The 14,192-nt window shown below is 32.1% G+C and overlaps 1 protein-coding gene across 5 annotated transcripts in view; it reads right to left on the bottom strand.

The window, feature by feature from the left end:
- Positions 1-14,192, bottom strand: part of ROBO1 (roundabout guidance receptor 1) — a 311,709-nt gene that overhangs the window by 17,703 nt on the left and 279,814 nt on the right. For 3 of the 5 annotated variants that reach the window (XM_087937498.1, XM_026700668.2, XM_087937500.1), the window contains exons 17-24: positions 12,073-12,270; positions 8,975-9,001; positions 6,896-6,938; positions 4,845-4,999; positions 3,605-3,940; positions 3,059-3,163; positions 581-725; positions 169-417 (exon numbers count right to left, since the gene is read on the bottom strand). In XM_087937498.1, coding sequence (XP_087793624.1) covers positions 169-417; positions 581-725; positions 3,059-3,163; positions 3,605-3,940; positions 4,845-4,999; positions 6,896-6,938; positions 8,975-9,001; positions 12,073-12,270 — 1,258 coding nt within the window. The remainder of the gene's footprint in view (positions 1-168; positions 418-580; positions 726-3,058; positions 3,164-3,604; positions 3,941-4,844; positions 5,000-6,895; positions 6,939-8,974; positions 9,002-12,072; positions 12,271-14,192) is intronic. The other 2 variants (XM_087937499.1, XM_087937501.1) reach the window with 1 other exon arrangement.

The following is a 14,192-nucleotide window of genomic DNA, read 5'->3' as shown; positions in this document are numbered from 1 at the left end:
TGATGGCCAAATTATGCATCTGTGCTTACTATGTGACCTTGAAAAGATGAAGTATTATAGTCTTCATGAATAATTCCTTTCAAGAGTACCTTAACGACACATAGATAATATCTTCTAACAAAATACATTAGCATAAAATATAAAAAGTTACTTTTTTAATTAACATACCGTCGGTCTGGTGGGTGTTGCAAATGGGCTATTTCTTCCTGACAATCTTGCAGCATAGGCTGCAATTCTTCTTGAGGAGAAGGAGTTAGTGTAGCAGTAGACTGGTGGCTATAGGACACTGCTGCTGGAGATGAAGCTGCTCCTCGAATTGGTGGTGTAGGACCCCGTTCGTCATCTTCTTCTTCTAGCTCATCCTGCCGTATATACATTCTTGTTGGTGGTAGTGGGCAAGGAATTTCATGATCATAGCTATGAAACAATGTAACAATATAAAAATACAATGGATCAGATATATTTCTCTTCAGTTATTACTTCTTAATCTCTTCCTTTGTAATTCTAAACTGATTAATTCTTATATTTTACTGAATGAATAAAGTGAATTAAAATGACTTACAAAATCATTTTATTGTACCTTTCATTCATAGAGAGGTTGTAATCTTCACTATCATTATGGGGAGGTGGATGAACAGGAGGTGGTGGAAGTACTTCTGCCCAATTCATTCCAGCTTGTTTAGTTGTCTTTGGAGTTTTAGCACCCTTTTTATGCCCTTGGCTCCCTGTGAAAAAATGTATCACAGCACTTATAAATCTTTTCTGAGTTGACCTTTTTGTCCACCTATTGAGTCCTTCCCAAGGACTTGGTAGATGTGGATGTTTGATGATAAAAGTATTGCAAGATGTAAGCTGTTCTGAGCAAAGCTGCCTTTTGTAATTGAGTGTTGGTGATTTTTGTCAATGACGATGGTATTGTTTATTATTATAAATATCATATTATAAAGACCAATTGTTTGGGCATTGTTAAATTTAGAATAGGAATTTGACATGAGATGTAATAAAAACTGACATTTGACAGATGAATTGTTAACTTATACATTTCTAGAGTTGTTTGAATTATGAAGAATTTATGACTGTTGGAAATGTAAACAAGAGACATTTTATCAAGCTGGGTAGAGGTGTAAAAAAATCCAGAAAATTTTGGATTCAAATATATACACTAATTCAAAATATTTCAAAGTTTAATATACATTTTAAACTATAGGCTTTTCTTTTGGCACTGTAATGGTATGTGGGAAAGATCTTGACAGACAAGGTGAAAAAATGATGCACAGGGAATGGCCAGATTAGAGAAGGCATAGAGATGGTATTCAGCAGGTTCTGATCAGTTTTGGAGAACTGATAGTGGAAATTTTGAGTTGTTCGGCAAACTGGCAAATGCCACCTCTGACTGGAGATTTTACAGTATCCTTCCCCTACCACACTCCCCAAGCCACGTCCACAGAACCAGTAGTAAAAAAAAATTGAATCCCACCACTGAGGCATAGCCAATAGTTGGACAGTAAGCAGAACAAGAATCTCAGAAGGGACAGTCCCTGGTTTATCAAGCTGTGAAGAAGACAGTGGATATTTGCACTTGTACTTTCAGACTTGTAGTATTCTATTGTTGATGTAGCCTTACAATTATATTTGGTCATATTTCCTGTCTGGTCTGTCTGGTAAGGTTGACATTGATCTTACAAGTCTTAAAGTACAAATCCTCCATTGTTAGGAACCACAGTTAGAATGAACTCAGAACTTTGTTAGTATACATATTAAGTGCATCAATATTATTATATGCAGACAGATGGAAAGATTGAACATTATACACAATGGAGGAATTGATGGCGAAGATGATGGAACTTACTGAGATGGTGAAATTGATATTTTGTACCAGAGAAAAGATACTAATTTATTGCTGACTGGAAACCTTTTATAGACTTTTTATAAGAAACAGAAAAAGATGAACTTATGATATATGGATTTGATGATTAGAAAAAAAAATACAGAAAAAATGAAAGCTATGCTGAGCCATGGAGTAAAAGTAAATTTATACTTATAATTGCTGTAAGAAAAGCAGAAGCTCTCTCTTTATATTTTCTTTCTTTTGTTCTACACTTTTGGCTTTATCATTTTTAGTTTCTTCTTTCTTGTTTTTATTTTAAATATTTTTTCTGTTAGCTTTTAGCTTTAACTTTATTAAAATTTTAATAAAGTCATATGAAAAAATGTGACTGTTTAAATCATTTTATAAAGATTATTTGATATGTTTTCCTTGCCTTTTCAACTCAAAGGATTTAAAAGGAGGATAATAAGAGAGTGATTGATTTTAGGTTTATTTAAAAGAAATTTAATAAAAAAGGAAATGGGAAGGGGGAATAGCAATCAATTACCTTAATCCATAAAATCTTTTGCAATGTTTTCAAACCAAAAATAAACAAACAAAAAAACCAAATAAATAAGAACATGAGGCATAGTGCATTGAAATATTGCGTTGAAAAGTCCCAATGCAACTATATCTAAAAGTTGCTGGATTCTGAGCAACAAACTTGTTTGGAAAAGAAATGTGTACACATTATGTATGTTTTTAATAATATTCACACTCTGCCTTGTCTAAATTGCATTGAAGCTGGTTGGTTAAGTTGCTATGCTAGAATCCAGAAAATTGTTATCAGTCAGTGATTTGCAAGCCTAGAATAAGGCAATAGCAAACCACTTCTGAAATCTTTCTAAGAAGTTTGCAAAGACAAAAGTCAACACTGACTCAAATATGCTTTATATATCTATATTATCTAAGCTAGCTGGGTGACCTTGGGTCACTCACTGTCTCTTAGCTTAATCCACATTACAAGGTTATTGTTGTGGAGAAAATAGGAGGAGGAAGGTGTACTGGATATGTTTGCTGCCTTGAGTTATTTGTAAAAATTAATAAAGGCAGGATACAGACAAATATATACATATAAATAAAATAAAATATGTACAGAATAGAGAATGAGTTCTCCAAATATGTCAACCATATTATAATGCATTATAGAATATTTATTTTACAAAATGCACTGCACATTTGAATACTTACCTGATGTACTGCTTCCTCTGTCTGAACTGTTGTAGGACCCTCCTGTATTCTGATCATAGGTCTGATTATATGGAATAGTTGTAACATTATCATTTACACGGTAATCTGTAATTTAATAAAATAACATTATATTTCTTTCGAATAGCTGTTCATGCATCTACTATCAAATTAAGGAAAATTAAAGTTAATGTCTATATTTTTCAAAAATTATTGGATAAAAATTAGATTGTTTGAATTTAAGCTAAAAGCCACATAAATATTTATTTAATTGTCTTATTTATTAGAATAAACTGAGTTTTTGGAGAACATTGCACTAATTACCAGGCTGACAAATTCAAATAAATAGGTTTTATATCTAGAAAGTGATTTGTTCATCCATATGTGATTGATGTTTTCATAACAAGTCATCAGTTTGGAAATGGTTTAAATCACTATGAATGTAGTAGTATACAAATTGTCCTTTTTGTTTAAAGAGTTTCAAAACTGATTAAAATCAGTGTTTTAAGGTTTAAAACACAAGGTAGGAAAATACTACAAACAATTTACCTTTGTTTAATTTGTTTTGTTCCATTATGTTGAATTGAATTGGTGCAACTTCTTGTTTCTGTTGTGTAGATGGCTTCCAATGCTTTTCATTTGAATCAGCACTATTACTGTTTACATTATTGCTTATGTTTGATTGGATAAGTTGAGTAGTGGCATATGGAGTAGGCTGTCCTGGTTGGTTGACAAATCTTCCATCTTTCAGATTTGGGCTATTGAACGTTTTCATCTCATTGATTTTATTGCTCAGATCCACATCACCATAAACTGTTGATTCAGGCAACATCAAGTTTGTTTGCTTATTCTCCAGCTGATTGTTGTAATTTGCTATACAGTCAGCTGTTCATATTAGGAAGTAAAAAGTCAAAAATATATTCAGTTACAGTAGGAATTTTAACATGTGTACATGACTTTTCTATGTAAAACAAAATACATTTCTAACAATATAGTTACACTGAATAAAGGAAAATTAATGTCTAAGCTGTCATAAGGAGAAGCTTCTGTTCCACGGCTCCATAACTGTATGCCTCTCTTAACAAAAGTTCCTCCAGATCCTTGGTTATTTTACTTCACCTATTCCTTTCAGAAACAGATCTTTCTTTATTCCTTGATTTATCTCAACATACAATTTTTATAGTTGTCCATCTTACCATAGTGATGTTAAGTGGCATACAAAAAAAATAAAGACCAAAGGAACAAACATGTTTTATAAACAATATACAAAAAAGTCAATATACTAAATGCCTAGGGTTAAAAAAAAGGTTAGTTTTAATAATTGAAACAAGAACTAAAAACCAACTAACAAGGCTTGTTCAAGCTTTTAGCCCAAATTCGTGTGAGCACAACCAGGCCTTAAATCTTTTGAGATGGAGCAACAGATTAGGTCAATTGCATCTCCAGGAGAATGCTGTTCCACAGAACAGACACAATGACAGAGAAGACACATGATAGGAATATCTTCTGTCCCCAAAATTCTTCATAGCAGCACTGACTCTTTGGTATTAAATTTGGACCATGATCTTGTTTCTGAATGAGAAATATCTGTATGTAAGAAAGAACTATAGCACATCATTGTATTTTGAAGATTTGTAAATGCCTTAAAATTCTATATTTAGGGAAGAATAAAGTATCTTGTTATGTATTTCAAATCTATGTACTACATGTGGCTGCATATAAGTATCAGTAGGACTATTGATTGACTATTGGAACTGTTATAATAATGATGATGATAAATAATAAATACCTGGTCGAGAATAAGTAGTAAGGTTGCTGTCACTGTTTCCATTGCCTGATGTACAACAGTTAATAGAACAATCATTATGATTATTCCCAGTATTAGGCCATGTATCTGCAAGCCAGGGCTGAGTAGTAGGTTCATTGATGTTTAAAAGACCTGGCCTTAAAAAAGACAATTAATGTATCTGTTGTTACATTTTTGAAAAAAGGAAATAACTAAATTTAAAAGATCACATTGATTATTCTTAAGAGCCCTCCCTCCCCACAATCCTCATGATTACTCTAGAAATCAGAATGCAGTAAAGTGGTTCATGGACTTGCTATGAGAGGTGCCTTGTTTCTTGATATCTATTTTGAACATCATTTTTGAGTTCCTTCATTACATATTTCAAAAAATGCTCACTATACATTTCTGATAAAATACTGCAGAAATGTGAAACTATATAGATATTCAGCAAGTAGTAATTCTATAGCTGAGATGAAGAAATATTATTTTTTTAAACTTTTTGCAATGAACTCTTCAACATTTAATTCATTCTTTTCTATTTTATCCGGGTTTGAAATATTCTACTCCATAGAAAAGGCTAGATTACCTAGAATATTATTTTAAAAATAAAAAATATTGTGATACCCAGGAGAAACTGTCTTGCTTTTGGGGAATAAACCTGCATATTATGAGTAAGATTGCATTCTTATAGTGGCTATTCATGAAGCCAAGAAAATCCAGACAATAAAACTTGATGTTTATGCATTTTTATATATTAGTAATAAGAAATCTTGGTGTGAGTTGGTCCCCAGCCTTTTTTGGCAACAGGGACCGGTTTTATGGAAGACAACTTTCCACGGACTGGGTGGAGAGGAGGAGGAGCATGCAATCTAGATCCCACACATGTACAGACAACTTCAAATAAAAGTTACTATTTCTTCATTTCCCATATTATGTCATTCTACTCTTTTTGAAAAATTTTATTTGTTCATGTGACTAGCACTGGCTGGTAATTTCCTTGCCCTTTTTTAGAAATTAATATTGCTCAGGCATTTGCTGAAATATAAACTCAAAGTAGGACATGCACCTCCACCTCTACCTCTCTCAAGACTACTGATATGAAGAATATGAAGAATTACATCTTATGTGCTGCAGATAATTTTAGGTACTATGACTTCACACATTAGCAACTGTCAATTCCCAGGTTATTCTGCTGCATTTATATGTCAAAATCTAGCAAGTCTTTCATTTTTGTCATTGACTATTGTGCAAAGTGAAAATAAAATTAAAAAAACAAAATAGTTACTACAAGTGATCATATTGTTTATAAAATACGGTTGCATAATCAGTCAGAAAAACATTAGTATCATTTAAGATTATGAAATGGTCTCAAAGTTATAAGTCATAAGAAATGTCGCTACTTCAATATAATAAGCAGTTTGGAAAGGTGCCCTATACCACTTTAAAGGATTTTCACATTCCTGATTATGAAGTATATGTTTCCAAATGTAATCAGAACCTCACACATTCCTAAACAAATGTAAACATGCCATCTTTTTTTAAAATCATGTTTCTAGACAGATAAAATGTATACCAGTGATTTAATACAATATCAAGAACTTTTTTCTTCTTTCACAATATAATTAATTTATGAATAACCCTTCAGTGAAATGTTGATGGTATTTATTTGTTAAAATACATTGATTAAACACCTTAAGACAAGTGGAATTTCATTCATTTCTCATTTATTCTGTGACCAGCAATCATAACATATTTTTCCTGATTTAGTTTATTGAAACATAGAAGTTTCTCCTATAAGAGAAAAGTCTAAAATGTAAAACATTTTGATTAAACAGCATTATTAAATGTGTAATATTTTTAAAAATCTCAGTCTTGGTTTTTTTTTGTTATTTCGCTTTCTCTTAGTAGCAAACTTTACAGTTTGAAGTTAAAGTGCTCCCTCTGCTGTTTAATTTCGGTGATGCATGTTTGCCTGTGTGCAAATTAAATCTGAAATGCTGTAGGTAATTTTGCTGCATTTTATGCTGAAAATTAACATCAAACATTATTACCTGCCTCCACTGCTTACAGCTTCTCCTCCTCTTTGATATGTTACTGAAAGATTAAAATAAAATAAAATACTGTTAATTTTTTGAACAAGATCAATCATGAATCTTGACAGATAACTTCAGAAAGACATTTGCTTATTTAAGCAAATTCTAATCTAAAATATTAATTTCTTCAGAGTTACCTATTCTGATTTTCCTATAAGTAAACTGTACTAATGTAGATACGCACAGCATTGCACTGCACGTTATCCCATCTCATCTTTGAAGTAAAAATGAAATATAATTCCAAAGCAGTATTGTTTGATGGACAATAGTACAAGAACATGTTTTTAAAATGTGCTAAATGTTTATCAGTGCATTTGTAAATAAGAATTAAGTTAGGAGTCATACATGAAATGAATTTGCTGTGCATATGGAAAGGTTTGGAAACTAGGTCAGTGTTTTAAAAATCAGCCGTCTTTTTAGAACTCCAAAATGACAGTCTGCAAGGCAGAGTTTAATATTATAATCAATAAATAATTAATATGTTAATAAATAAAAGTTTTAAATTTGTAAAACAACATTAATTTCAAATTACTTATTGTGAAATCTCCTTGTTCCTTACTGGAAAGCCATCGCTTCACAGAAATATTTCCATTTTTCCCAGAGATGTTAGAGTGAGTTTAAATACAATGTTAATTGGGGGAATGAATTCTTCAATGGTACTAATATACTTAAACTAACATTTTTTTAAAAAGTTATTTGCAGAATCAACATATTAAAAAGGCTTTTGATATTAATCTGTAACTTTAGATCAATTCTAAACATGTCTGAGTTTAATACAAAGCTAAAAGTAAATGAGGAGTAAAAAAATAAAAATAAAGAATTTTAGGGACACTAACCTTTCATATTCTGAAAGTGATTCATAAAACTATTTTTACATAGAATTGTGTAGATGATTCCTGTGTTGTAATAAATCCTTAGAAACAATATTGACATTCGTGTTGAGAATGGCTTTTAACAACACACGGTTTATGGGGATATTTTCAGAAATAAGTATTTATTTATGTTTCTTTTTAATGGAAGCTACTAAAATACGAAGTGGGAAAAATGTTTTGAATCAACATGGGAACATTGTTGCAGTGTACTTAATGCTCCCTTATGTATATTTCTAAGGCATTTTTCCTAGGTGGCAACCACGCAAGCCCAGGAAAAAATATCGCTTTTTAAAGAGCCACTGACAAGTACAGCAAACTGTATCCACACTGAATCCTGCTTCTGATCCCAACAGCTGCACACCCCTATTTTCTTTGGATATTTATGACTGTTACAGTGACATCTTAGGAACCGGTCAAAATTGGCAAAGTGGCAGATGGAGCATTGGAACCTCTGCAAAAGACATGTATCAATGCCCCACTCCTGCTGCTACTAATCTATTTGTCCAATATTCAACAGTAGTAGACATTTAAGAATATTTCAGTTTGAAAGATGGATAATAAGCTAGGTTAAAGTTCAGACAGGATTACATATTAAATTAAATATCATTTGTATGTTGTTTCTACATTAAGTCTTACTGGCATTTCCTAAAGCACAGGACATCTGAATGTGAAACTCTACACTACTTGGAATTAGAATCTATATTGTGTCTGTATAGAGACACAAACTGTGGAGAGTGCATGGCAAGTTGTGAAGTCAAGCCTCTGTAGATGTCTATTTTAATAATCATAATGTTTGTCATTAAAATTTATTATAATGGATGCTGACTTCCTTTATGTAGTTTCTAATGTCCTTCAAGAACTATTTTATGAAAAAAGGATTTTAAGTGGCCGAATATTAAGACTGAACAGAATTATGAAAACAGAGATAGTATATATTGTTGTAGATAATCTTCCCAAAGATGTAAAAGTTTTAACTCAATACCAGTGCTAAATCTACAAAACAGATAAAAACAGTTACGGTGATGAAATCCTACCTTCCGTAACATTACTAATTCTTTCTATTTTCAACAATGTGCCTGGTTATACAAGGAAGATGAAAGGGAGAAAGTGACATACATTATACAGACACATGCCAAACTATCAAGGGAAAAGTGCAAATATATACCTGTTGGTGTGAAGGTAAAAGACGGGACTGAAAAATCAAACACAATAAAAAAAAAACTGGTTATTAAGCTGAAGAAGGAAAGGACAGACCACACAACATTAGTATAAATCAAGACAATAACAGAATATAAAGGAAGAGTAAATATATCTAGACAGACGGATGCAAATAAAACAGTCCTGTGGTTTTAAATGGTAGCTTGATACAGATAGCATTTTGGAGGAAGAATGACATTCTGGTATAGTGTGCTCTTGAGAGAAATAAAGTGTGGTTTAGCCTTTCAATGACCTTTTGGTGTTTATGTTTTGCTGCAACTCCATAAAAAAAAGGAAAGAAAAATGCTCTACAATAAATCTCAAAGTTTTTGATCCTTTTAAAGTGTTATCAAAACTTTTTAAAAATGCAATATTTGCTACATTAGGTAAGTGTGTTATAATGTTAATTATTTAATAACAAAACAAATAAAACAAGATTATATAAATCTTAGGCATATGTACTAACATGGTGGGGTTTGCTGGCTGAGGAACTCTAGGAGTTGAAATCCACAAGTCTTAAAGTTTCCAAGGTCGGAGACCCCTGCTTTAAAGTGTGTAACTTTTATTAGTTACCTGCTTAGTGTTATATCTTCTTTTATGTTATTATTACAAGTGGCATGTTTAGTTTTGATAAGTTCAACTAATAAATCAGTTACAATAACTTGGCTCAACAATCTAAAATATTAAGCCCAAATATTGTAATTCAGGAAAAAGGCCTTACCTCTCTTGGCCCCCATAGATTTTATTAGAACCAATAGGGGCTGATCAACCCTTTTTCTTTTTGCAGATATTTTATATTTTGATCAGGAAGTATTTTTTTTAATAAGAAATAAAGATAATGTACTTAACAATGAGCAACATAAATTATGTCTAAATCGGACTAAAGTTTTAGGACCAGCAGTTATTCCACAAAAATGACAATGACGAAGTAGAGATAGTGACAGTATCTTAGGCCTTTTTTATGTTTTTCTACTGGACTAGCATCTTAAGATGTTTAGGAGGGCAGAAAAGCGTATTATTAATCATGTCTCATATCTGTCTCTGTTCCTAACTTCCTGGAATACTGGCACTGAAAGAAAAGGTAAAATATCTTCAAAACTCTAAAAACAATGCTGTAAACTATTTAAGCACTCTTTTAAAAAAATAATTATGGTAATTCTCTTATGATTCTTTTTCTGATGCTCGTTTTCACAAAGTAAAAGGTATTCAATGTCCTTCAGAAGTAGAATGGAGATATTAATAAAGTTTTCATACACAAACACTCACACAGTTATAGATAAAGATACTCCCGCACACACATAGGAAGGAAAGCAAGTTATCCAAAATAACTGGACTTGGCAACATTGCCATTATTTTACTCTGAACTAAATGCTCAATATTAAGAAAATAAATAAATAAATAAATAAAGAATGTAAATAAATAACGTAGAAGAAAACTGCTTACAACCAAACCACCAATTTATTTATCAGTTTACATAAATAAATTACCTGGCTTTTAATGCAATATGTATACACTTTAATGCTATGAATGTGATATATTATTTTATGAATTATATTTCATTGAGGACAAAAATTTTATTTCACCACTAAAATTTGGAAGATATGTAAGAGTACAAACAGTAAAATAACAAAGAATCAGAATAACAAATTGCATGCTATACAATTAGCTCCACTTATAGTCAGCTAATAGTATTAGTCAATAAAATGTAGATCTTAATAAAAGATTACATGGGATCATGCAATTAGTAAAGCATAAAAAAAGAACTGTTAAAGTAGTGTGAAGAATATTACTTAATTTTCCTTGCAGAGTAGTAACCAATACACATTACTTTTTATTCCAGCTTCATGAAATCTGCCTATGGTATTACTGATACCCAATATTGGCAGTCTACTATGTATGTTTTACATTCTGGAATATCCTGATTTCCTTGACATTTAAATCTTTTCAATTTTATAAAGTAACAAAACAACAACAACAGAAATCACCTTAAATTTTAGGAATAAGTCAACAATATATTTATCTTATATTTTTCTAATGTAAGTTTTATAAATATGCAATTCTGTGACCTTTTCTTCATATTATCAAGAGATTACAATATTAATATTGGATGCTAAGCATTAACATTCCATATAAGAGTAATAGTTGATTCTTTCAAAAGCCAACTGCAGGAAGATTTTTAAATAAAACCATTTTATCAAGTTTATCTTTTTTTGATGAAGAACTCCTTTTATATTTTTAGATACTTTTGGTCTGTTGTATATGTAGGGCCATATCGAAAAGTTGACATTTACTGCAATGTGGTAAAACTATTCATTTTCAGCTCTTTCTTTGAGATAAGTCCTGCTACTCACTCCACATGTGGCTCTAATTATAACATGGTTATTAAAAAAAAGATAGAAGAAAAATTCCCACAGCATTTAAGTCATTTTAGCAGACTTATAGCCTGGGACTTATAAGCACATCTGTCTTTTATTAGATTGTATCTAGTTTTTAATGTTCCTAGCTGTGCCTAGATCTCCAGGTGGTAGCAGGGGCAAAAAAGTAAGCTTGCATAATTTGTTTAATGTGTCTACTGCAGCTGTGACAGGCTTGATAGTAGTTGCCATCACGTTAAAGTTGATATTCATACATACAATATAGTGTAACCTATATGAAGCTTCTATTGTAAGGTACTTGGAGATATACGTTGAAGAAAATGCTGCATAGTATAGGAACATAGTGGTATCACACTCCACTGGGGCTAACCACATTTTCTCTGAGTGCTGAAGCAGTGAAAAAATGCTGTTCAAATTAATATACTAGTAATATAAATAGTAAAATAGAATTCTTGATAATAATAAATATATCTCTGCCTTAGAAAAAAGCCATAATCTAAGAAATCAATAATATGGCAGCCCTGAAAATGGTCCCAAAATGTGTTCAATTCAGCCTTTGTTTAAAATAGAAGTTATGACACATTTTAAATACTAAAGATCTCAGAAAAGTTGTTAATGTTCATTTAAATAATTTCTAGATTTTAGGGATGGGGATAAATCAATTATATTTATAAAATCTTCAGCAAAATACCTTTTCTGATACCAGCATAAGAACTGGCAAGACCATTTCGTTTTTTTCGGTGGCGATATAACCAAATACTGAAAACCATAAGGATAATCCAGCAAGCAGCACCAATTCCAGCAATGAATGCTGGCTGTTTTACAACATCTGAAATCTGCTGAGCTAAACTGACTTGGTCTTCAGGTGACACAGGGTTTCCATGGGAATCTGAAAAAGGAAGTTTACAATATTGCAAATTTGCTTCTAGAAATAAAATAATGTTACTTATAAGAAATGCACAATATTGTAGTTATTCATTATTTTCTCTATGATATATTTAATAAAATGGCAAACAAACTAATACAAGTTAGAAAACTATGATTACATTTGGAGTGCTGCCATATTACTAAAACATTTTTGTGTTGATACAAACATTAATATTTTTACTAAAATAAAAATTTCATAAACACAGAGAAAGATGTATACTGCAAAAGCTTAATAACAAACTTTGTGATAAATAAGCAGCTGACAAACTTTTCTATAATTTATTTATGTATGATTTTTTTAATTTTATATAATGTATATGATATAATTTTGAAGCCGTAATGGTGACAAGGCATTTTATATCATATTATACATTGCAAAGCTGCTTAATATGAGAGGGCAGCCATACAAATGTTCTTAAATAAATAAATAATTTTTTTTTAAAAAAAAAACACATTTTGATGTTGCATAAACTGAAACTTCAAAAAGTAGTCGTTCTTTCTATGCATTACTATAATATTTGTAATTAATTGTATGTCTTCTATTGTTTTAGAATTTAGAATGTGGTTAATTCAAGCAGCTATATGGAAACAAGCAATTAAAATAGTTTTTCCCAATTTGATTCCCTATAGATATAAAAGCTACAGCTTCTACAATTTCTAATAATTTTTGATTAGCTATCTCAGCTCACAGGAAAACACGTTAATAAAGCTGTTATGCTGTGGCAAAGTGAATCTGCCATTTTGTGTAAACCACATATATATACACACGCACTCACACACATCAATGTTTTCTTATAAATATGTATAAATCTTATAATATATGCCTTATCCATATAATATTCATTAAATAAAAAAGTATTTCACCATTATCATACGTTATTATTGTAACCTTTCAACTTATTAACTGAACCATTCATTATACATGATTATAATCATGGAGTATATAATACCTTCAATTTTTAAATTTTATTTCACTTAATATCTTCAAAAACATTTTCCAGTGAAATATATATTTCCATGTTATATTACTATTAATTTATTATAAAAACCAACTAGTCATATAAAAAAGGAAAATGTTATAAAACAAAATAAAACGACATACCAAACCAACATTCTACATGCACAGTTACTGCAGTAAGTGTCTCAAGTATGCCAAAGCCAGGGGTGAGGTTCAAATTTTTAAACAACTGATTCTGTGGGCATGGCTACATGGGCCTGGTCCTGTGACTGGGTGGGCGTGGCTTTTTTGGCAGCAACTCCCCATTTTTTGGGCCTTCTGGGCCTCAGGGAAGCCTCCTAGGGGGGGCGTTTTTGCTCTCAGAAGGCCCAGGAAGGCAAAAAATGGAGGGTAGGGGTGGGGGGAAGGCCCAGGAAGGCAAAAAACTGAGCCTGGGAGCACACAGCACCCTCATGCTCCACTTTGGGGCTTTCTGGGCCTCAGGGAAGCCCCCTGGGGGGCATTTTTGCTCCCAGGAAGTTTCCCTGGGGGCCAGGAAGTCAAAAAATGGAGGGTAGGGGTGGGGGGAGCTGCACTCCCCATTTTTTGCCTTCTTGGGCCTCAGGGAAGCCTCCTAGTGAAGCAGTAAGACAACGAGGGGAAACTTGGCACAGCTGATCATAGGAACAGCTGATTGTTTGGAGGGGAAAAAAATGAAATACCTTAAGGAGTAACTGGGAAGGGGAGAACACAGTTAGCTATGTCAGGCATGCCTGCAATGTTGCACATGCATGATAAGGACTGGGTGGGTGGGGACGGGGAGAAGGGTGGGGCCAGCCAGAGGCATGATTTGCCAGTTCTCCAAATTGCGCAGAATCGTAACAACCAGTTCTATAGAATCAATCCCACCGGTAGAATCCCACCCCTGGTCAAAGCACAAAAAACTC

This window comes from Pseudonaja textilis, chromosome 7 (genome assembly GCF_049901715.1).
Source record: "Pseudonaja textilis isolate UNSWEBS1 chromosome 7, rPseTex1.2, whole genome shotgun sequence".
In the NCBI taxonomy this organism is placed as follows: domain Eukaryota; kingdom Metazoa; phylum Chordata; class Lepidosauria; order Squamata; family Elapidae; genus Pseudonaja; species Pseudonaja textilis.
This window is presented reverse-complemented; position numbering and strand designations above follow the sequence as displayed.